Source organism: Vulpes lagopus, chromosome 23, assembly GCF_018345385.1.
Source record: "Vulpes lagopus strain Blue_001 chromosome 23, ASM1834538v1, whole genome shotgun sequence".
NCBI lineage: Eukaryota > Metazoa > Chordata > Mammalia > Carnivora > Canidae > Vulpes > Vulpes lagopus.
The window spans coordinates 20731725-20755742 of NC_054846.1; the positions used below are offsets into that span (position 1 = coordinate 20731725).

General features: G+C 36.3%; 1 protein-coding gene across 3 annotated transcripts in view; it reads right to left on the reverse strand.

The window, feature by feature from the left end:
- Positions 1–9641: 9641 nt before the first annotated feature.
- The window catches only part of LOC121480912 (hedgehog interacting protein), a 92281-nt gene continuing 77904 nt past the window's right edge, over positions 9642–24018 (reverse strand). Inside the window, exons 12-14 of one of the 3 annotated variants that reach the window (XM_041737815.1) lie at positions 18331–18479; positions 15429–15553; positions 9642–14593 (exon numbers count right to left, since the gene is read on the reverse strand). In XM_041737815.1, the coding sequence (XP_041593749.1) occupies positions 14579–14593; positions 15429–15553; positions 18331–18479 (289 nt within the window). In that variant the 3' untranslated portion in view covers positions 9642–14578. Of the gene's footprint in view, positions 15554–18330; positions 18480–24018 lie in introns of all 3 variants that reach the window. The other 2 variants (XM_041737814.1, XM_041737813.1) reach the window with 2 other exon arrangements.

Sequence of the window (24018 nt, forward strand, 5' to 3'; positions counted from 1 at the left end):
TTTCGAATAAGCTACAGGGTCAAAACAGAACAAAGTTACAGGGAATATGAAACATTTCAATGTGAATAATATATATGTAAGGGATTATGAAACAAACACATCACCAAAACATTTAAACTAACCTGTCTGAATTACCTTTAGTTCTAGCTTTTGAAGTAGCCAATATAAAAAGACATTCTATTTCATATTGGTAACTTAAATTCAAATTTAATTAAAACTAAATAAAATTAAACATTCAGTTCCTCAGTCACATCAGCCACATTTCAAGGGATCCATAGCCACATGTAACTGGCTAGTGGCTACTATAACAGGCAGTGCAGACCTAATACATTTTTGTCATCACAGAAAGTTCTAGTGGACAGACCTGTGCTAAAAAGTGCATAAACATTTGAATCAGATAGTATTATTCTTCAGTGAACAATGTTAAAAGTTGCTTCCAAGGCATTTTGACATAATTCTAGATATGTTTATAACTCTAAGTAACATGATTATATCTTGGTGTTATGATAAAGGTATAAAACTTTATCTCTGAAAACTCAATATAACACAGAAGTTATTTTCTATTTTTTCAAGTCTATATCTTCATTTAAATATTTTTATTCATAGTGATATTTTCCTTTTTAAGGTTTTTTCTCTTGATAGGAGTCTTTCACAGTTTCCTGTTATTATTACATACTATCTTGGCACACTTTCCACAGCTTTAAACTAACATAGATTTTATTTATGGGACATATAGCCTCAGCAGCCCAGTTTAAGTTTATTTTGAACAGATAGATGAATTCCAGCATACATGAAAATATTGTACTTGTTTGTGCGATTACAATGCCGAAAATGAAAACAGTAACTGTAGTAACAACAGCGGGCAGCCCCAGCTCCACATCGTGGGAATGACTGACTGCCACGCATGAATATTTACTCTGTGCTCTGGTGCACATTCTACTCCATTAAGCACAAGCCTGGTATTAAGATGTAAGACATTTGCTTCTTTCCCTTTTGGAGACAGAGCCATGTTTCCATCGAGGACAGTGATACTCTTCTGTCCTTAGAGTAAAAACAGCCTATGGACCATGCTTTGGATTCTTGCCATTCAAAGTGTGACCTGGGGATCCCTGGGTGGCACAGCGGTTTGGCGCCTGCCTTTGGCCCAGGGCGCAATCCTGGAGACCCAGGATCGAGTCCCACATCGGGCTCCCGGTGCATGGAGCCTGCTTCTCCTTCTGCCTGTGTCTCTGCCTCTCTCTCTCTCTCTGTGACTATCATAAATTAAAAAAAAAAAAAAAAAAAAATCAAAGTGTGACCTGGCCTGGGATTTATTAGAGACATGAAATCTCAGGCCTCACCCTGGATCTACTGAATCAAAATTGTACTTTAGTAAAGTCCCCAAGTGACTAGAGGCACAGGGGAGCTTGAGAAGCACCTACCTGTAAGACAATGGAAACAGGGCCTCAGTAAGTGTGGTGCCATTTCTGGAGCATGCATTATGAGTTGAATTGTGTCTCCCTCACAAAATTCCTATGTTAGAGTTCGAACCTCAGCACTTCAGAATGTGTCCTTATTTGGAGATACAACCTTTTACAGAGGTCATCTAGTTAGAATGAGGCCACTAAGGTAAGCCCAAATCCAACATACTGAGACATGGCTAAAATGTTTTAAACAAAAGGTATAGGGTCTCTGGGCCTATTTGTATGTTATGTATGTTATGGATATGTGGTATTTTTCTACCTGTAGATCATATTGGCAAAATTAATTTGTAAAGAGCCCTATTTAATTAGCTTAAAAGAAAAATAAGCACTTATGTAAATTAACAAACCCAAATATTTTTTGAGTTCACATGAGCTGAGATCATCTTCGATAAATAAAAGCTCCTTTTAAGTTGTTGCCTAAATAAAAATAGGCATGTCTTCAGAGTTAACAGCATTAAATACAATGCCAATAAATAACTGATTCCACCTGGGTTTACTAGTCAAATAAATTCATGTTCTGTTACAAAACTTGTTAGCAAGAAAATCCACTTGAGATGATGACTAACTTTGCCTAATGTCTCATAACGTTTTTGTGAGTAATGTAAACATAATTGTTGGGAACGAATGATTAAGAGAGATAAAAATGGGATAAGAGTTTTTAGATGCCATAATTATGTTTTATGGTATGTGTAGTTAAAAAAGTAGCTTCCACAAATCTTTTTGGTAACTTGAAACTGTCGAGTTCTGCTAAGTTAAATTAAACGTTGGAATTTCATTAAATATCTGGATCATTTTCCAAGGAAGATAAAACACTAAAACATTAGTCACTGAACAGAGGTTTATCTACTTTTGGCTTCTTATTACAGAGAAATTAAAGTTAAATTTGGGACTGCAAATAATCATGTCTTGTGCCACACCGAAAGACTGTACTATTCAAAAGGGCATATGCTTCTAGATATCATAAAATGTATTTATAAATCTGTCAGTTCACAATTGCTTACTTCTTAATTTTCACTATGAATTAAGGATTCTAATGGTTAAGAATTCTAGTTAATCTATGTAAAAATAAACTCGTAGGAACAATAAGGAGGGAAGAGAATGACCATATATGAGAAGGAGGCAAAGAAAGTAAGATGTGCATTGTCAGTAAGAGAATAGTAAGTTCTAGAAAGTTTGCGGAATAGACAACTTTAAAAAAATTTTTTAATATGTGGTCAAGCTGGCTAAGATTAAAATGAACTTATTTAAAAATCAGCTTTAATATTAGAATACATTCATGCAAAATTAGAATTTCTCTCTGTTAAAAGGATGACTTTTTGTTGTGGATTTGTTTGGATTATTCGTCTCTTAATAAGAAATTGTAAACAAAGTTTATTTATCTTTAATGTAATTTGTCTAGCAAACAGAGATTCTGTGTTTTTTCTTTATCGGGTCATTGATTACTTAGAAAAGCTGAGTTTTCTCTATTAAAAGAGCAAACAGACAAAACCCCCAGATTCTTAAATACAGAAAATAAACTGGTGGTTGCCAGAGGGGAGGGATGGGCAAAACAGGTGAAGGGGATTAAGAGTACACTTCCCTCCATGAGCACCGAGTGATGCATAGAAATGTTGAATCATTATGTTGTACACCTGAAATTAATATAGCACCACATGTTAATTGTACTACGATTATAAAATGAACTAAGGCTTTTGCTGTCATGCCACCTTTACTTGTCTTTGAAATCTTTTGGGCACTTTGGTTAAATGAATAATTAAATATTGTTTTATAATTTCCTGTGATCCTATTTGGTCAACTGTGCAAAACATTTTGATATATTTCACAAACTTCCCCAAACCAAATTCCAAGTCTTTTAGACTATAGGGACTAGGTTGGTTTTTTTTTCAGAGGACCCTTAGAACATCTCAAAGGATTCATTCTCTTTCCTTATAAAAAAGGAGATGTTAAACCAATGAGGCTTATTTGATATGTTAAATTACATGGGAAATATTGTCAAAAGTAACACTAAACCTTCTTTACCTTATATTTTTATAGGCATGTGTTCATGTAAGTGTCCCACAAATTATATACAATTTCTAAAATTCTCAACATGTCCTGAAATAATGTTATCAGTCATCATTTAAAAATGTATGTCACAAAAATAAGAAAAATAAACCTTTTGCCATTTATAGGCAGTTATTGCTTTACTCAATGCTTTTACAAATGTGTTTCATCTTGGGGTGCCTGAGTGTCAGACTCTTGGTTTTTGCTCAGATCATTATCTTATGGCTCCTGGGACTGAGCCCCAGGTTGGACTCTGAGCTCAGAGGGGAGAGTCTGCTTGAGTCTCCTTCTGCCCCTCCCCTCACACTCTCTTTTTCTCTCTAAAATAAATCTTTACAACAACAACAAAACCAAATGTGTTTCTCCTTCAGAGAAATTCATAAAAAGGACTCTGACAAGTTCTTTTGAATACAGACCTCTAGTAATTTCATACCACTGAATTGAATTAAAGGAAACTTTTCTCAAACTATCTGTGAATTACAGCAATTTGGTAAAATAGATCTTTGTGAACATACATAAAACAATGACTTTTTCTCCCTATCTGATACCTCAAGAATTCTAGAACTCAATGAGTATTCTTATTTTCATGGTAATAAAACTATTTGCATAAGTTTGATAAGAGCCTGTTCTCCTTGTGGACAGGCTACTGCTTTCTCCACGGCTAAAATTCTATTAGAAAGGATCCTTCATACTTGGAGAACCACCCCCCAACTTTTGAACTACATGGTGATTGGGGAACCCACTTGACTGGCCAGGTACTTTGACAAGTTTGCGCTGTTTGGCCAGTTCTACAGCATTTTCACTGAGCTTATCACCCTCAGCTTCCAAGACTAATGGCATTATGAAAACTTAATTGACAGATTTGTAGAAACTCTTCAAATACCCTGGCTAAAAGCACCACCATTGCTTCTTCTGAAACTTAGATCTCCTTCTTTTGGAACCCGTATCCTCTCTTCTTTTGAGATACTCCCAGGATGCCCACTGCATCCAGTTTACTTTAATCCACAACTGATAAAAGGGGGTAGTTTCAGTGTGGTTAAATCCAACTGCTTCTGTTGGAAATAACTGTACTTTAGTAGAGTAGTCTTTCCAAAGTGCACTCCCAGGAAACAAAAACATCAGACATCATAATCTAAAGAGTATGATGAAGATTTCATCACTGGAAAGGATGCCTTCAGAAAGACTCCCTCCCTGAAAGGGACTTACCAGGAATTGGAGCAGATGACAGCTGAAGCAGACAGCTTTCCCAAGGTGACTGGACTAGACTTTTATACCTTTTTTAAGTTAGCTTTTTTTTTTTTTTTCTTCAGACCTGTATATCTTTTCCCTGTTTACCTTATTTTTCTCTTTCTTTAAGACAATGCTTTTATTCACTTTTCCCAATCTGTTGCAAAAGGGGAAAACCTTGGAGCACCTGGGTGGCTCAGTCAGTTGGGTGTCTGACTTGGTCTTAGCTCAGGTCTTGATCTCAGGGTCGTTAGTTCAAGCCCCACATTGGGCTCTATGCTGGGTGTGGAGCCTGCTGAAAGAAAAGAGAGAAGAAAAGAAAGGAGAGGGGTACCTTTCTGATGGTTGGATATGTTCATGATATCTGATTCCTCTTGGTCTTAACCTGTAACAATCTCTTTAGTTCCCCTTGCCACGTCAATTATACCTGCGAGATTACTAGTGTAAACTATTGGCTTAGGATATTAGAGCCAGGTGTTTCCATACTGTACTATCTCAACTAAACACTTCCACTTTTGAAAATCGTATGCTATTCAGTTCCCCATGTTTTTTTTTCCTTATTTAAATATGATCTGTCCCCCTGCACCCAAGGGAGATGCAAAAGGTTAACTCCTTTCTTCAAGGCTTTTAAAAAAGGCCTCTTTAGGAGTGGATGGTACCTCACAGAATGTTGTTCCAATTCCTCTGACCCTTTGCTTAAAAGGTCAATCAGGACATTTCAGCTAATGGATCTTTCAATGACCAGACCTTATCTAGAGCCTCTGTGCTCCACCTGGCTTCTTTTTTGTCTGTGGTGGATGGTATTTTCATGGGCATATGAATGTTAGATAGTTGGTGAATTGGAGGTCAATGTTTATTAGGACATTTAACTGTCCCTTTTGATATCCATAACAACTTAGAAGCTTTCCATTTGTCCTCCCATTGGTTCATCCCATTAAGCCTCCATGGCTATCTTAAACAGCAACTTCCAGGAGTCACACATGACTCTGAGTTTGCCTCAGTAGGGACAGCCTTTTCCCCTTGGGTCACAGTAAGTGCCAATGAATGTCCATGATCAGAAATCTCTCCCCATTGTTAAGAGATTCACAGCCAAAGCAGTAGCAGCCCAACAATGATCACTTGACTCACTGGCTAAGGTAGTTTTGGACAATCTTATAGCCCTTGATTACCTACTTGCTCAAGAAGGAGGCATTTATGCAATAGCCAATACCACCTGTTGTATCTGAATAAATGCCAGTAGAGAGGTAGAAGCCCAATTATACAAGATCAGGGAACAAGCACACTGATTATAACAAATTTTGCCCAACTCTCCCTGATTCTTTGTTCAGTTGGCTACTTTCAGGTCTTACAGTCATGGTTTATAACTGTCCTATAACTTGGACTTGACATGTTGTTTTTAATTCTGTTTTGCATAATTATTTTTAAACTTCATACCTGTTGCCTGTCAACTCTCTGCAGAAGTGATGCACTAAAAATAGAATGATGTTAGCTTAATGCTTTGAGATGATTTCCAATGCATACAATCTAGACAAGGTATGAATGTGAGGGTGGAAAATGCCTAAGAGCTCTGCCTTATACTTTCATTGTTGTTCAAATGTGGCTTCTATAGTTTCCATCACCACCTGCTCTCCTCTGCAATATGGGACATAACTCTCAGGAAAGGTCCTTCCTGGCATCAAGGAACATAGACAAACATTTAATAAATAAATAACCAGATAATTGAGTACTGATGCATTTGAGGAAAGATCTAGATCCAAAGGGGCAAATGTGAAAATAAAGAAAACCTAATTCAACACAGAGAGAGCAAGGAAGGGAGAGTTCTCACTCATGTACCATTAATCACAGCTTACTTTACATTCCCCAGCAGGAAGAAGCTTACTTTACATACTCCAGAAAAAAGTAGGAAGATTTTCCTTTTGCCTAGCAACACCCCAGCCAATGAGAAACCACCACTACCTGAATTCTTGCTCTCCTCCAATAGACTTTTGTTTAAAATAATCCCTCCCTACTCCCTTCCTTCCCTTATAAGAGCAAGCCCCTCTCCTTTATTCTTTGGATTTGCCTATGGTTCACCATATCTTGCATGTCCCAAATTGTAATTCCTCTGCTATTCTCAAATAAACTATTTTTGCTGGTTAAATCACTGGCTATTTTATTTTTAAGGCTGACACTTCTGTATCATGAACTGTCCACTTTTTAGATGGTATGTATCAGGCATTTATGCCCTGCATCTAGCTAGAATATGGTATCTATCTGTCAGGTAGGGTGCCTAGAGCAGTCTTTGAGAATACAGTTCGTGGAAGACAAAATAATGTTCCCGACAGGTTCTGGTAGCGAAAGTAAACATTTAGGGTCCTGGAGGGAATGTAGCCTCCCCATAACGGTGTACTTCTTCAGCACAAAGAAAATGATTAGATAGTGTGGTAGAAATTTAGAGTGAGAACTGTAGGAAACCTGAAAGGACTTAAGAAAGAGCCATGCTCAGATGGAAGGAGCAGAAAAAGGAGATTCCAAGAGCACATCAGAGAAAACAATAGAGAAGCCCAGAAGGTAGGAGAAGAGGCTGGGAGACTCCTCGAGAAAAATGAGTAAGACTTTCTTTTCTAATTATTTAGCCACCACAAATAAATGAAATGGGGTAGTTAACAGACTCTTAAGATGTGCCAATTTCAGATCTGCAATCCACACAAATCCTGGGATTAGTAACATCTAATAGCAATACCTGTTAGGGTTGAGTCTCTCATTTTCTACATAAGGAAACTGAGTCCTGGTACGTTGAGAATCTTATGCAGTATCACCTGCCTTATGAGCTAGAGACATGAGCCCAAGATCCACATCTCATAGCTCCAGCCCAGAGTTGCTGCCAATATACCTGGCACACATGGCTTTTAGTAACTGCAGATCATAGAACACACTATGATAATATAAATTGATTTACATGAAGCACATGGATTTTGCATCAAGTAATTTTAATTATAAAGCTAAAAATATGTCAAAAGAATCTGACAACATCTTATTAAGTTATAAGAATGAGCTCAAGTAGTTTCTGATGTGGGCATGTCCCCAAGAAGAATGAGTTTCAGTCAGGAGCTACCCCGGCTTCTCACTCCCTCTTCCTGGCCCTCTTTCCCTTTTTAAAACTGTTTGTTTTAATCATCAAAGATATTGCATGGAAATCAAACATAAATCAAATTATGGAAATGCAGAAGAAATATTTCATCCAAGTTGTTTTTCTTCCTTTTATCTTCTCATTTCTTTGAATGATGATAGGATTTAATCTCCAGAGGGACCTGTTTGGGACTCCAAATAGGAAAAACTGTGTTTTTTTCTGATGAGATACTAGGTGTAGCTGCTATTTTAGGTTGTACTTCCTTTGGAAATTGTACATTAGCTTAAAAAAATCTAAAAAAAAAAATGTGAGTGCAAAGAAGCAAGTTCAAAGAACTATCTCTTACATTAGCAATCAGATTCCTGGACAAAACTAGAAGCTGATAGTTTTTTGTTTTGTTTTGTTTTAGAAACTGATAGTACATATGTGAGGTATGAAGATTCTTAATGTCAACTGTTGAGTATAATGGCCTTTTCCATCGGTAGCTGCCTAAATAATTCAAGAGTTTGTATCTGATTTAGGTAGGATCTCACTGATTACATCTTCCTGTGATCACTCTGGGATTCAAGGCAATGATTTCTGAATGTGTTCTCCTCCGGGAGATCTCATCATGTCCCTTTGCAGTTCCACTATGTTCTCTCTCCTCATCTGTGTCTGAAGCACTTTTATGAATACATGTATCAGTTTCTAAAAAAAGGAAAACAGAAACCATTTCAAGTGTTCACAACAAAGGGAATTTAATGCAGGGGAATTTATTACATTGGTGATGGCAGAGTTCAGAAGCCAAACCGGGGAGACTGAGGGAACCCAGAGAGATTAGCAACAGCAAGAAACACTTGAGTCTCTAGTCTGTTACATACATAGGATTATCTTTTCTTTATGGCAATTATTCAGGAGCTGTTCTAGGTCTGTCAGGGATTATAGAAGTGAAGATATCGGGACTCCTGAGTGGCTCAGTGGTTGAGTGTCTGCCTTTGACCCAGGACGTAATCCTGAGTCAGGGGATCGAGTCCCACATCAGGCTTCCTGCTTGGAGCCTGCTTCTCCTTCTGCCTATGTCTCTGTCTCTCTCTCTCTGTCTCTCTCTCTCTCTCTGTGTCTCTCGCTAATAAATAAATAAAATCTTTGAAAAAAAAAAAGAAGTGAAGGTATCCTCAGGAGATTTATAATCTGGTGGGAAGACCAGATCTGCACAGGAAACACAGGGTGATTAAGTGCTGAGTGGTGGGGATGCAAGCTAAGAACCAGAAGGGCCGAGCCTGAGGAATAGAGCACTCTGGGCCTTCCCAGATCACTGTGAAATGAACTACAGGATACTTTTCATGGGGTGATTTTGCCTAACTTAAAACTTTTAGAGACTAATCTGGCCTCAGGGACTATGACACTTATAATGCTTTTTATTCCCTTTGAAATAAACATGTTTTAGGGAGAAACAGCTTTTCTTCTCAATGAGTCAAAGAGATGTATTTATTCCGGAAGAAAGGAGACTCAGGTGAAATAATTTTGCTTTCTAAAGAATATTGGCAGATTTAAAATTTACGCTCAAAATAGCTTATTGACCATGTTTAAATATTTTGATATGGTCATATATATGCAATAACTGACCCTTAACATTGGCATATACTTTGGGGAATAACATTTTAAAATTAGAACATGAAAAGTGACAAAAAGCAAGAATATTTTGAAGAAGTCATTTGAGTATAGAATATTTAAAATAAGCATTTATATAACAATATGAATATTTAGGAGAAACTTTTAAATACTAAAATAAAAAAGAAATTTAGAATAGCACATGTACATCAGGTCATAAGATAAAGTTTAATACATTTGATCATGTTAAAGGACACAAAACACGGCCAATCTAACCAAATTTCAGGCATGCATTTACATAAATATATTAAATTAAGAAAAGAAATTGTACACTTAAACATCCTTTTCACCTAAAAATCATTAAATCCACAGATCAACAATAAAAACCAATTCTCTGCATTTACCACTTCAAGATACAATCGTTCTATTTTAAAGATAACACAAATACACTTGTTAGAATTTATATGCATTATACATATATTATATATTACATAGATAGTGTGTATACATATGTAGTGTTTGTACAGATAGATAAATATATATACATGGGTGTGTGCACACGTACAGATACACACAGATGTACTTTAGGCCATCTGTACTATTATTGCTGAATTCTACAGTTGAGCTGAATTGGAGCTGGTTGGGTGTGATTATTGTCTTTTGCTTCAAACATGTTCATCATACCCACTGGGCTCACAATCCCCCACAGTAAATGTCCTTGCCTTTTCTATAGCACATAATCATCCTAGGCACTTCAATAAATATTTGTTGGATTAATAAGTGGAATGATAGCTGAATAATAGAGGATTGATCAAAGAGAACTGCATATTATAATAACTGGGTTAAATACATCAGATTAAGTCAAATTCAGAGGGATTATCTGAGCCAGTGGCTTTGCATGTTACTCTTCCTAAGAACATTTATAGAAGTCCCAGCTAGTACCTGTATTAACTCAGCTCCCTCAAACACATACCTGCTTTTACTACTTGTTCCCATAGCTTTCCACCTCTTAACAGAAGTTCAAGCAAGGATTTGTTATGGTATCTTTTGTAAATAAGGTTATGGACAAATTGTCCTATTTATCCACAACCCAGAGGAAAATGAACAGCTAGGAACACTATGTTCCCATATGTTGGAAGAATGATAAAGTGAACAATTCTTTAAAACTGGACGAAGTTAGTCACAGATAAAGCCAGGAAAGACACAAGAGTTTCTTTTCAGATTTCTTCTATGCTTACTGATGATAATGATTTGATAATTTTTTCTTTGAATTAGATTCCTTTCTTTCAAATTAATAGTCTTCTTTAACATGTTCTAGGGAATCAAGCCTCCCAAATTCCATAGTACTTTTGTATCATTTACCTTGCTACTACATGGTTCTTGGTGAAATTCATGTCCAAAAATGTCCTATGAATATGAGATATGGGAAACACCTGACTTCCCATAAGGTTGTCAATTCAACTTCTCAGTATTATGAATAGAATGCATTAATGTATTAATACTATTAGGTTCTACTATACATGAAATGTCAGAGAAGGTGGAAACCTTAGAAGCATTTCGATGATAGTAAATGTATTTCTTTAGATATTCTAAAGAAGAACTTTCTGAAAGTACTGCCGGCATTCACAACAATGAGCTGACTAACTTCCTACCGGTAATACAGAAATATGTACATTTTCTGGGCATAGAACTTTGGTCTAATTTCTCTGCAAGTTCAAGCCTCATCCCAGAGGTGGGGAAAGGAGAGATTTGGAATAATCCTTTTCAAAGTAGATTACATAGAGATCTGAATAATATCTGATTCAGGTATTATCAGAACTATTCCTAATAAATAGGAATATTTCCTATTCCTGAAGAGAAAATAGCTACTAACTTTTCCTATTGTTAGCTCAAACTCTTGACTGGGATATTCTGTTTTCCTATATGAATGATGGAATACAAGTCAAACTGGAGCATCCAGGCTGGTAGTCATTTATGCTTTTGGTTTTTTCTTTCAATAACTGTAATAATCAATCTAATATTTTCATATTTGTCTACTGTTCTTCATGATAGAGAGTCTGAGCAAATGTGACCCTGGAAGAGGGTATTTCTTAGGAAAATAAAAGAAAAGGTCATAATGAGCAAAAGCAATAGCAACCTACCCCACAACATCTTCATTATGGGTGTACTGAGAACATATCTGTTTATGAAATATGGTAGAGAAGGAAGAGGTTGAAAGAAAGAAGGATACATAGGAGATGGGTGTGAAAAGAAAGAGACAGAGACAGAGGTGGGGGCTAGAGATAAATACTGTAGGTAACATTCTATAGAGATGTCAGAAACTTTAACTTATTGATCAGCCAACTACATCTGCCTATTGTATACCTTATTTTTCCACTTAAAAATTTTGGGTTTGGTTTCTCTTTTCTGTTTCAGAGTTAATAATGTTAGATTAATAATTAAAGTTAATGTGTACTTTAAAAGACCCTAGATGCAGCATCTAACCTCATGTCTTACACATGGTAGGCCTGTTACAGTTTATGATTCAGAAATAAAAGCAATATCAAAAGAAATATATTAAAGTTATTAATTCATTGGTATGTGATCATTTTCAAAGAAATCAAAAGAGAAGAGGTGCCTGCTTTGAAGTATATATAAATGGAAAAGAGAATGGTTTTCTATTTAGATTGTGTGTATATGTTGTAAGTGTAGGGTTCTCTGCTCTTTCTTTATAATATAGTCCATTAATCTGAGAAGACTTCTGAGTCTTCTTTGTGATAAAAATATTTTATAATAGCCACACTGAAACAAAATTCCAAGAAGAAAAGGTATGGATGGAACTTTTTATCATCACACAAGTTTTTTTTTTTTTTAAATCCTTCCCTTCTCTGTAGTTTAGTGATTCAGTTTTCTTCTCACTACCTTAAAAACTGGCAAGAAAAAAGGTTCTATTAACCAGGACAAGAGTTTGGCAAAAGCAGTGGTATAACTACCGTAACAGCTTTTCACATTAAATTGACACCCAAAGTTAAGCTCCAGTATGGACAGAGGGGTAATAATATATATATTTTCTATTTCTTTATTTTATCTTTATCTTGCAAATCCACATTCATGACAAAAACATTTTTCTCCATTCTGACTGTGTGCTTTAAGAACCAAGTAGATGTTGCCATTCACATGATAAAACAATCAACTTTTCCCTAGCTCATACTTGAAACCAATTCCAACCTGTCTACCATGGAGCATTTAAGATAATTCTCCAGTCACACAGGTTAAAAATCTCATTGAAAAAAAAAAAAGGTTAAAAGATTTTTTTTTTTTAATGATCAGAGGGTTTAAAGTTTGTAGCCATCAATTAGCCACTGCTCTTTATGTCTCTCCCAAGAACAGAAAGAAATGACTCCAACGACTTGACTGTCTTTGCTCAGATTTAATACCCATGGATCTTGCTATCTTCTCTTTTAGAAGATTTTGGTCTTTTATTCTAATGACTCATGATAGAAAAGGCTGTGACACCTGGGGTACATATGTTTTTCTAAGACATTTGAAACTCTTTCATCTGGGAATGGTCTGTGTAAAAAGTCTGGGCCTGGTCAACTGAACAGAGATATTTTTAAATAGGAGGATGAATGGCACTATAACACCTTTTCTTTTGGAAGGATTCTTTTGGAAGAGATGGAAAGATTAAGTGTGTAAGAAGAAACCTTGGATTTTTCAGATTTTGCTGAATATACAGCAGGGTCCTTATTGTTTTCAGTGAAACTATGAACAGGAGAATGTGTAATAAAACTGCACAATTTGACAGATTTAGACAGCTGGCTCCCTCACCAGAAGTTCACATTTTGTTAATGTCACCCACGTTGAATAAGGGACGATTAGATGGTAAGGTCCATTTACAAAAATGGTTGTCAGGACATTTTATTTTTAATTGTAAAACTTTCTGTGATGGAATTCAGTAAAAGGGCTATGAAGAGAAAGCAATGGAGACAAAAGACTGCTATTAACCTCCAGATGCAGGCTACTGCAGGTTCATGGCAAGATTTGTCACACTCTTGGGCCAATGAAGTGTTAGTGTGACTAGAAGGGACCACCCCTTTTCTGGGGTAAGAGGGCAATTTGGTCTCCATGCTCATTTAATCCTGAGACTTCTTTGAATAGACTGTCAATTGAATCTAAATTGTGCAAAATTATGCATGCACTTTTTAATGCAGGCTATTGTTCACTAAGCACTGAAGCAAGGTTTCTCAACCCATTTCCATTTGGCATGAGGTCACTTGAAACTTAAGTAATCATATATGGAAGACAAGAGCAGTGTACTTAAACAACCTTTCTACATAAATGCTCACTGTGCTTTAATTGCAAATCTCTCGCTTTAAAACAATAGAGAAATACAGGTTACACGATTTTATTCTTTTTTAATTGAGGTTCATATTCCTCTAGGTATGGAGCAGGTTTGGGAAGTCAGCCTGTGCTGCATAATCTATACTAGTCTATAATTCAGATTCTGGAAAAACAGATGTTTACAGAAGGACAACCTATAGCGGGTGTGTGCACGTCAGAATAGATGTTTTCTCAGTAGTGCAAAGAGGCCTTATAATATTGTTCTAATCCAAATGTGGAGAACTGGCCTCAAAAATCATTAAGAAAAATGTTTATCAGACTTTTTTTGCTGTTTTAAATCAGAATATGGCGTTTCTATATAAACCTGAACAGAACACTTACAGAAATTTTTCATACATTAACCAAAGAGGATTTTCATTGAGTTCTAAAGGAACATATACATTAAAACTCATATTTGGCAAGAATTATTATTTAAAACATTTGTACAAGTGACAGCTTACATAGCCAAGGTTTGTTAAAAATGAGTGAGCTCTTCTCCAGTGAGGTTTCGTTCAGTGTGAAATCTGCAACATTCTATTCACATATACACTGACAGTCTTGCTATGGTGAAAAGCATTTTACATATGTTTAATGCTGGAATTTTATAAGGATTGGCTGTTTTCTTGCTTTTTCATCCGTCGTTAATGATTACATGTTGGCACAAGGATACATTGCTAGATTAGATCCACAGCACATTAAAGACTGTTTGCTTTCTCACTCCCCTTCTTTCCAATTAAGTTGGTGAAAAATGTAACTTTAGTATTTTACAGGACAGGGCAAAGGTGTTTCATCTAGGTGATGTCTATATTATAAAAATAAAATAAAAAATATAAATAGGTAACATAAACCCAGTGCCTATTGTTAGATACAATATATAATAAAAGCAGACCTTTTAGGAAGATTGATTTTAGAATATGCTGTTATGATTTAATTATAAAACACTTGAAAACAATCTTGAGATTAAACTAGAGTAACCAGATTTTTCCGCCAATAAAAAGGTATGTGGGTAACATTCTGTAATTGGATACATCGATACAAATGAAGATTACAGTTTTATATCAAATCACCCATTTAGAAATTCATCAGGGAGTTCTGAAACATTTTCTCACATTACAATCCTTTAATATAAAAATATTGCCTTTTTTATTAGATCCATCAGATTGCACAGTAATGTTTCAAAACTCCATTAAAGTTGACTTTAGTTATTACAGACAGAAAATTTCTGGGAAGTCAAATAATCTCTTTTGGTGACATAAAAATTCCGTTATCAATTTACAATGGAATTTCTGTGTAAATTACTCCACACAAGGAAATATGTATTTTTAAAACCCATCTGTTATGCAACCACGTGTATAGGGGTTGTGAGTGTGCGTGTGTACGTGCATATGTGAACAAACGTGCCAACATACACACACAGGATCTGCACATTTCTGGAAATTATTTTTAAATTAAGAAAAGAAAATGAAATCACAGGAAGTGTGTAGCAGGATAACAGTCTTTCTTTTTAATGACAAGATAGAAAATAAATGCCCATTGGAAAGGAATATTCAAACAGTCCCAAACAGAAACTATACAATGTAACTTGTTAGATCCAGCAAATAAGATGTCATGTCAATGATCTGATCAAGAATACCTGCCCTGGTCACTCGGCGGATGTTTCTGTCCACTTGTTCACACTGAGGACCAAGATATCCTTTTTTACAGAGGCACTTGTTCGGTCTAACACAGACACCTCCATGACGACATGCTGGCTCACATTTTGCTGGGAGGAAAAAAAAAATCAATAAAATCACACTTTCGTTTTGTATGTCAGAATACCAAGTATGAGGCCAACAAATATTTGCTGAGTAAGGGAAGGGGAAGAAACAGGTAGCCAGTCACAAAATGATCCAAAAGATAATAAATCCAAGAAGGAAAGAAGGTTTCCAGAGCCTTAGTTATGTGGGGGCTAGAACTCAGTAGAGAATGGGAGACATTTGCAGGGAAGCAGAGATCATGGCAAACAATTTCAATCCCTTGCAGAACGACTCTATTTAAAATGAAGATTTCAGGTCTTTCAAGCCTCTGTTCCACTAGGCCATTTCCAACAGAGGGCCTTCCAAGTAACTCTCTGTTTCCATTCCTCCAGGGTAAGACCTTAAAATCTGGGAAGGGCCTGGCCTAAGACGGAGACCTAGCAGCTTCAGCATCTCCAGTGCAGTATAAAGGAACAGTCAGTTCTCAATTTTGGTTAGATGGGATATCTCCCATGTGGACTCCCTTGGATTCCCCTTTCCCTTTGCTCCCAGGGGGTGCAGTGCATTGCTTCATCTCTGATTACACTTTGTAGCCCATTCTTGGGTCAGTGCAGTTGGCCAGGGAAGGACATTCTTAGCAATCCTTTTCAGTGTTACTCTACACACAGAATCTCTTCATATGAGGCTTCTTACCACTACTATATAGGTAGGAAATGTAAAGATATACTGCTGGGGAACTCAGTCAGTTAAATTCTGACTCTTGGTTTCAGCTCAGGTTGTGATCTCAGGGTCATGAGATTGAGTCCTGCCTCAGGCTCCATGCTGGGTGGGGAGTCTGCCAAAGATTCTCTCTCTCTCTCTCTCTCTCTTTCCCTCTGCCCCTCCCCCTGCTTGCACATACCCTGTCTCTAAAAAATAAGTAAATAAATGGTTTCTAAGAAAAAAAAAAAGATTTACTACTAAGATGAGATGTAGAGATAAAATTGGTTGTATAAGTTAATTGTGTTTTAGTGATGGGATAAAACTGGGATGTGTAGCCACTGTAGACAGAATCAAATTCCTTGAACACATTTTTTTATACATTCAGGAGACAGGGTTATTTAACCTTTTTAAGTGCATTTATCAAAACCTAGGGGTCTGTGGCTGATAAATGGAAAAGACAAAAGCAAGAGAAAAATTAGACAATTTAAAAAAACTTCTGGGAGATGAACTATGTCAGTATATTAATAGAGTTCTTGCTTCACATATAGATATTATTAATATCTAAAATGGCATATATAATGCCACCTATATTCAAAATAACTTGTTTACTCTCAGTTTAAACATACTATTACCAGAAGGCACTCAGTAATTTTTTGTTATTTGGTAACTTGAGGTGACTTAAGAGGTCAGGCAAAATGCAAAGTAAGAAGTACAACAGAATGGACACTATATAAAAGAACTAGAGAGAATAGGTATTGTCAGGCATTAAGGAGCAGAAGGAAGATATTAAGAATTAGAATATTTCTGCATTTGAACACTGTCATTTTTTTGTCAGCTAAGGAAAAAAGAAAACAGAATGGGTCAATAAAAGGTAAGTATTTGTTTTAACTGCTGTAATTACTTAATTTTTGTAGAGCTTTAATTATGATAGCTCTCTCCGAGATATATATAGTATTAATAAACCAGGTAAAGTTATCTGTGCCGAAGCAATTTAAGCTTAAAATGTATACTGTGTATGTGACTAAATGCTGGCTACATTGTGTTAGACAATATATAGACAAGTTGTGATTATAATTTTTGGAACAAACATATGTTTGGAATAAAGAAAATATAACATTTAGGCATTAAATATTAATATTAAATATTAATTTGAAACAAATTTTCTTTGGCAAGAGAAGCTTTAATATTGAATATAGCAGAGATCGAATTCTTGTGTAAGAATATGTATATGCTGGTTGTTGAAAATGCATTAAAAGTGCATTTATTCTTATGGCAATCTTTTCCAGTTTTACTGATAAATAAATGGCATACACAATGATGATTTAGTTTACATATGCTGTGAAATGATTCCCATAATTGATTTAACTAACACCCATCATCTCATCTAGATAAAAGAAAAAAAAATTTCTCCTAAAAATGCATTTTCAACACATACATCTTAAACCAGGTATCTGAATTTACCTAATTTTCTTCACATTAAGTAGAATTTAAACATCATTGCATGTAATTGAGGAAATCCCTGGTAAAAGGATAGAGTAACCCTGGAATAAATCTCTTTTGCTGTCTCTGAGCAGCTGCACACCTAGTTGATGGTTCACAAGGGAGTGGCAAAAAGAATTAAAAAATCTCATAATGTGCCTCCAGATAATTGCATTTTCCCCTTTTATTTAATAACACCCCCTGAAAAACCCTGTTTTTAGTGCACTGTAGCAAGAAAGCAAGCAGTAAAGTTAGGGAAGGCCTTTATGGGGTGTCTGGAAAATGCTGGCACTTGGAGAGGGGCTTTCCAAACACTAGGTCTTGGCTGGTGTGAAATCTCAAACCTAGGACTGGGAGCGTGTACAGAGGATTGAGTTGTACTGTTTTCATTTTTGACCTTTTGAAAGGACTGAATTCTTTTATGTTTATGTTGACTTATATAAGTGAATTGTTTACAATAAGAAAATGGGAAAGATTTCATTGACAAGTTCAGAAACAGCATGTTAATATTATAAATGGCTAAATTTTGAACAGTAGATAATTCTAGAAGAAATAGCTAACATTAAGTTCTTGAGTTCCCAAGGACTGTCCAGTCTTTCCCGGGGACAACAGAAATACTAACCAATTCTGCAGAAGTCCCCTTCCCATCCTGGGGTGCAGCAGCACTTGCCCGTGGGGGTACAGTAGCCATTCCGACAGAGTCGGGAACACTCCGAAGTCAACACCTGTGCAGGTTGTACCGTGGCTCTGCATTCCTCAGGCATTAGAGGTCTGCATCAGAAGACAACAGTTCAATGTGTATTTTGGTTGAAAATCAACATGAGAATGAAATTTAGTGGTCTTGGAGCGCCTGGGTGGCTCTGTTGGTTAAGCATCTGACTTCGGCTCAGGTCATGATTGCAGGGTCCTAAGATCGAGTCCTGTGTCAGGCTCCCTGCTCAGTGGGGAGTCTGCTTCTCTCTGCCCTCCTGTCCCTCTCCCTACTTGTTCTCTCTCAAATACATAAATAAAATCTTCAAAAAGAAATAAGAAAGAGAGAGAGAGAGAGAGAAAGGAAGGAAGGAAGGAAGGAAGGAAGGAAGGAAGGAAGGAAGGAAGGAAGAAAGAAAGAAAGAAAGAAAGAAAGAAAGAAAGAAAGAGAAAGAAAGAAAGAGAAAGAAAAAGAAGAAAGAAAGAAAGAAAGAAAGAAAGAAAGAAAGAAAGAAAGAAAGAAACTGCGTGATCTTACAGCTTGCAAAGCATTTCTTTTGCTTTCTAAGGAGACTTATTTTAAGTGACTCAAAAAGACAGACAATTGTCTGAGAAAGGAAAATCCACACCAGTGAGGAAAAATCTAACCAACCAGTTTTGAACCAGAGAACATGGTAAACATTATATGAAACTGTAACATGATCAAAATTCATTGATTAAAACTGTAATTAAATTGATATTTTCCATTCAGTAGCTAAACATCTCTAGCAATTAAAATTCTTAAAGACATATCAACATTTTTCCTACTATTTTTAGGAATAGTATCTGAGATAGTTTTTGCTTGTTTTGGTATATTTGGTAATATTACAGAGCTGAAGGCATTCACCTAAATGAGCAGTTGCAGCCTAAAATACCTTGGGAATCCATTTTTGTTTCATTTTACATTTCTCCTGAAATACCTATCTCACATTGATTTTTCTGGAAGGGGTGTGTGTGTGTGTGTGTGTGTGTGTGTGTATACTATTGACTCCACATTTTAGCACTTTATGCAAAAAATTATCCATATACATATGCATTTTCAGATTTTTTATTTTGTATTGCTATGAAGAAAAAGAATGTTATTAGCAAACAGAAACATCGTATCTGCTAAGTAAAAAGTCATAGACTTTAACTTGCTCTACAACTGCCAGCACTGAGAGATGCCTTCACAGATGTTTACAGTGCTTACTGTTTTTGAAATAAGAGGTTGTCTTTCAAGTGAGATGAGGCTGGAAGCAGGGTCACCACTGCTCATTACCTAATCTTAGAGAAACCATGCACAGTGGCACTTCTCTATCAGTCACTGTTGCCTGGGCCACAGTGTGGTGAGAAGGCTCTTTCCAGTTCAGGAATGTAAACTAAGTTAGGTCAAACACCACTAGGATGGCCAAGGCAGTTGGACTCCTTAAGTATCGTAACAAAGAAGGTGATAATTATAGGTCAAAGCCACTAAAATAAGTAAATGATAGAGCCTTCAGAGATAAGCAAATAATTTGGCCCTGTAAACTCCAGTTTCTTGAGATAGGTTATCTTGTTGTCTTTCTGGCAATATGAAGTGATAATAATTTAGGGCCTGATTTCAGGCTGTTTCTTCACTGACTCCAAACTGTATTCAAAATACAGTGTCAAAAAAAAAAAACAAAAAAAACAAAAAAACAAAATACAGTGTCTTCTTTGGCTCCTCTCTCCAGTAAGAGTCTCCCTCTGTGTTGAAAGTACTGTGTTTTGCAACTAATGGGACAATTCAGAAAACTCCCTTAAATTTATTCGACCTCTTATTTAAATCTAGAAGAATTACATCTGTCAATTTATGTGAAAGGTTCTCAAGGCATTCTATGAACTGAGCATATTTTCACTCAGACAACATTAATGAATAATTTCCATGTGTTCCCCAAGGTCATCCTTCTGGGGGTAAGAGAAAGAGGGGTTGAAGTGGAGAAAGAGTGAAATGGGTATGCCAAGGAAGGTGGGGGCATTGACTTCGCTTTCCTTTTATGTTATTGAATAACCCAGGTTGGCTCTAGGTCTTCCTTGATAAAATTCTTACTTTGTGAAACAGTGGTGGCATTTTTGATCATCAGAAGAACCATTTTTCAAAGGCTATGAAACTCTTCTGTTACAGGCTATGGCATTCAGTGAACAGGTATTTTACTGGTAATGGAAATTCTGTTTATCCAATTTCTACTGATTACTCACTTATCCTCCCTCTTTCTGACTCATTCAAGAGGAGATTCTAAAGTAGAGCGTGTCAAAAATATATTACATGTTGGGGCGTCTGAGTGGCTCAGTTGGTTAAGTGTCCAATTCTTGGTTTCAGCTCAGGTCATGATCTTGGGGTCTTGAGATCGAGACCTGCATTAAGCCCTGCATCAGGCTCATCACTTCATCAGGGAATCTGTTGGAGATTTTCTCTCTCTCTCTCTCTCTCTGCCCCTCCAGCTGCCCCCCAACCCCGTGCTCACTCTCTCCCTCTCTAAAATAAATTGTAATATATATATACATATATATACATATACATATATATCTTATATACATATATATGTATATATACATACATAAAGATATATATATGTATATATATATTACATGCTATATATGATGCAAAATATGCAGGTACGTAGCTCATACACTACTTGACAATATGGTTTATGCCTGAGCAGATGAATTTAAAGAGGAGAGGACACCATTTAGATCAAGAACGTAAGTGACCTGTTAAATAACAACTACCAGAAGATGCTGCCCATTTGAGGCAAAGTGTAAGGACACTGATTCATGTGCACTAGGAAAAGGAACAAGGATATGACAATTAATGACCCATTAGTGAAGTACAATTCTTCAGGGCAGTGCATCTGCCTCTTGTTTCCCTGCTGATCCTCTAATTAGATGCTTTGACTATTTCTCACCAAACATTCAAATATGTGGAAACTCGGATGGGGGGGTGGATTCTAAGTTTTTTTGCCTAAAGTTTAGTAAATGCTTATCTATCTGTGGATGTAATTATTTCACACTTGGGCTTGTTTACTCTAGTTTATATAGAACTATGTGGCTATCATATATGAACACGATTCCCTTAAGTTTTTATTTAAATAGCAGGAAAATAATCCTTTTTTTCTTTAATGAAGTGGCCAACTGACATTCCTCACTTAGCATGTTAAAGAAATCCTCTCTTTCTTTAAACTGTTATTCTATTGGGGATCAATTAGTTGAAAGTTTACATGAATGACAGCCCATCTTTGTTTTTTTTAAGTAATTTTCTTTCTTTTTCAATATGGGACTTGAACTCATGACCCTGAAATCAAGAGTCCCATGATTTACTGACTGAGCCAGCCAGGTGCCTCAAGGATAATAATCTCTTACAGAACTTCACTTCTCTTTTTTTTCAAAAATTTTTTTAAAAAATTTATTTATGATAGTCACACAGAGAGAGAGAGAGAGAGAGAGAGAGAGAGGCAGAGACACAGGCAGAGGGAGAAGCAGGCTCCATGCACCGGGAGCCCGACGTGGGACTCGATCCCGGGTCTCCAGGATGGCATCCTGGGCCAAAGGCAGGCGCTAAACTGCTGTGCCACCCAGGGATCCCCAGAACTTCACTTCTCTTAATGAATGGGTTCCCCTATCTCCTTTCCTATCCCAATTGAAATGAAAGCTTTCTGACATATTCAATCCTCCTCAAGACTAGTCAGTCACTCACTCAGGCAAGTACTATGCTCTTCATGGGGTAAGACATAAACAAAACAGGGTTCCAATCCTCATGGAGATACCATGGGGCAGACATTCGAACACAAAAGTATAATGCAGTGTAACTTTTGTTATGATATAGGTGCATATGAAGTAACACAAGAATACAGACAAGGAAGCAATTAGTTTAGGACTGAAGGATGTTTTAGAAGATGACATTTAAGCCACCAAAATATTTTATCTCCTTCAATTACTTATATTCATAGTAGTTAGGAAAACACTAGAAACTTTCTCAAATGCTTTTTCTGAACTATAAACTCCATGAAGACAAATGTTTCCCTGTCTTCTTTTGTGTCCCCCAGGAGCTAGGAAAATGTGTAGCATATGGAAAATAGTCTGTTGAATGAATAAATAAGAATATGGAGTTTTAAGAGAGTGTTTGTTTCTTTTCTGTGCTGAGTAAAGATATTAGGAATATACAGACTATTTAGGGGAAGGATATCATTAAAATCTAGTTGTTATACTTTTATATCATAAGTTTAAAACTAAACATACTTGCTATATTTCTCTCCATTGCCTAAATTAACTCAAGTCTTCCAAAATTTTTTTAAGGCATGATCAAATTCATTTTAAATGAAACTTGTTTTCTTTATATTAATTATAATCATGGTAAATAAATAACAGACTCATAAGTAAGCATGACACTAAGATAGGATTATTTTCTCCTCCAGCTGGGAATTAAGTCAATGTTGAAATTCATTTTTCTGGTTATATATTGGTAAAGTCTGACAAAGAGTTTTGGTCTTCCCAATCATTCTCCTCCACTCACTCTCTGTTCTAGTGATATTTCTTCCTTCCATTGAAAAGAATAAGGTTTCTTACAAGCAAAGAGGGACCAGAAAAGGGAATAAAACAAAGAAATTTGAACTTAATTATTAGTGTCACCTAGAAACAGACCATCATATGCGTACATAATTATTACATATACACAACTACATGGCATCTAAACAAAAATCTAGAGTATATACCTGTAGTAGGTTTCCCCATTTTTCATTCTTATTTTTATTGGCCTGGAAAATTAGGTGTTTTAATGTAGATATACTAAGATATCTTTTAAACAATTACTTTTTAACTTTAGGATCCCTACCTCTCCTGAATAAAATCCAAGGTAGCTTTCAAAGCAGGAAACTTACACAAAAGGATATTTAGGTTTATAATAAAGAATGTATCAGACCCATTTGTTGACAGTTATTTCTATAGTCCTCAAACATAATTTAAATCAGAAAAACACACTTTATAAACCTTATACTGGACAATGAAACAATAAGGACTAGTGCCAAAAATTGTCCAACATTCTTTTTTTTTTTTTTTTAAATTTTATTTATTTATGATAGAGAGAGAGAGAGAGAGAGAGAGAGGCAGAGACACAGGCAGAGGGAGAAGCAGGCTCCATGCACCGGGAGCCCGACGTGGGATTCGATCCCGGGTCTCCAGGATCGCGCCCTGGGCCAAAGGCAGGCGCCAAACCGCTGCGCCACCCAGGGATCCCCTGTCCAACATTCTTTAATGCATAAAGCATTGTTTCTGGAATTTAAGATTTTTTTTTTTTAGAAACCTTAGAAAACCAGAACCACTTTGTCTGGTTTTGAGTAGAGGCATAAAGGTTTTAGATACTTTCTTGAATTAAAAAGAGTTGTAGGGCAGCCCGGGTGGCTCAGCGGTTTGGCACCTGCCTTCAACCCAGGGCGTGATCCTGGAGACCTGGGATCGAGTCCCACGTCGGGCTCCCAGCATGGAGCCTGCTTCTCCCTCTGCCTGTGTCTCTGCCTCTCCCTCTCTCTCAAGAATAAATAAATAAAATCTTAAAAAAAAAAAAAAAAGAAGTTGTAACATATCCCATGTG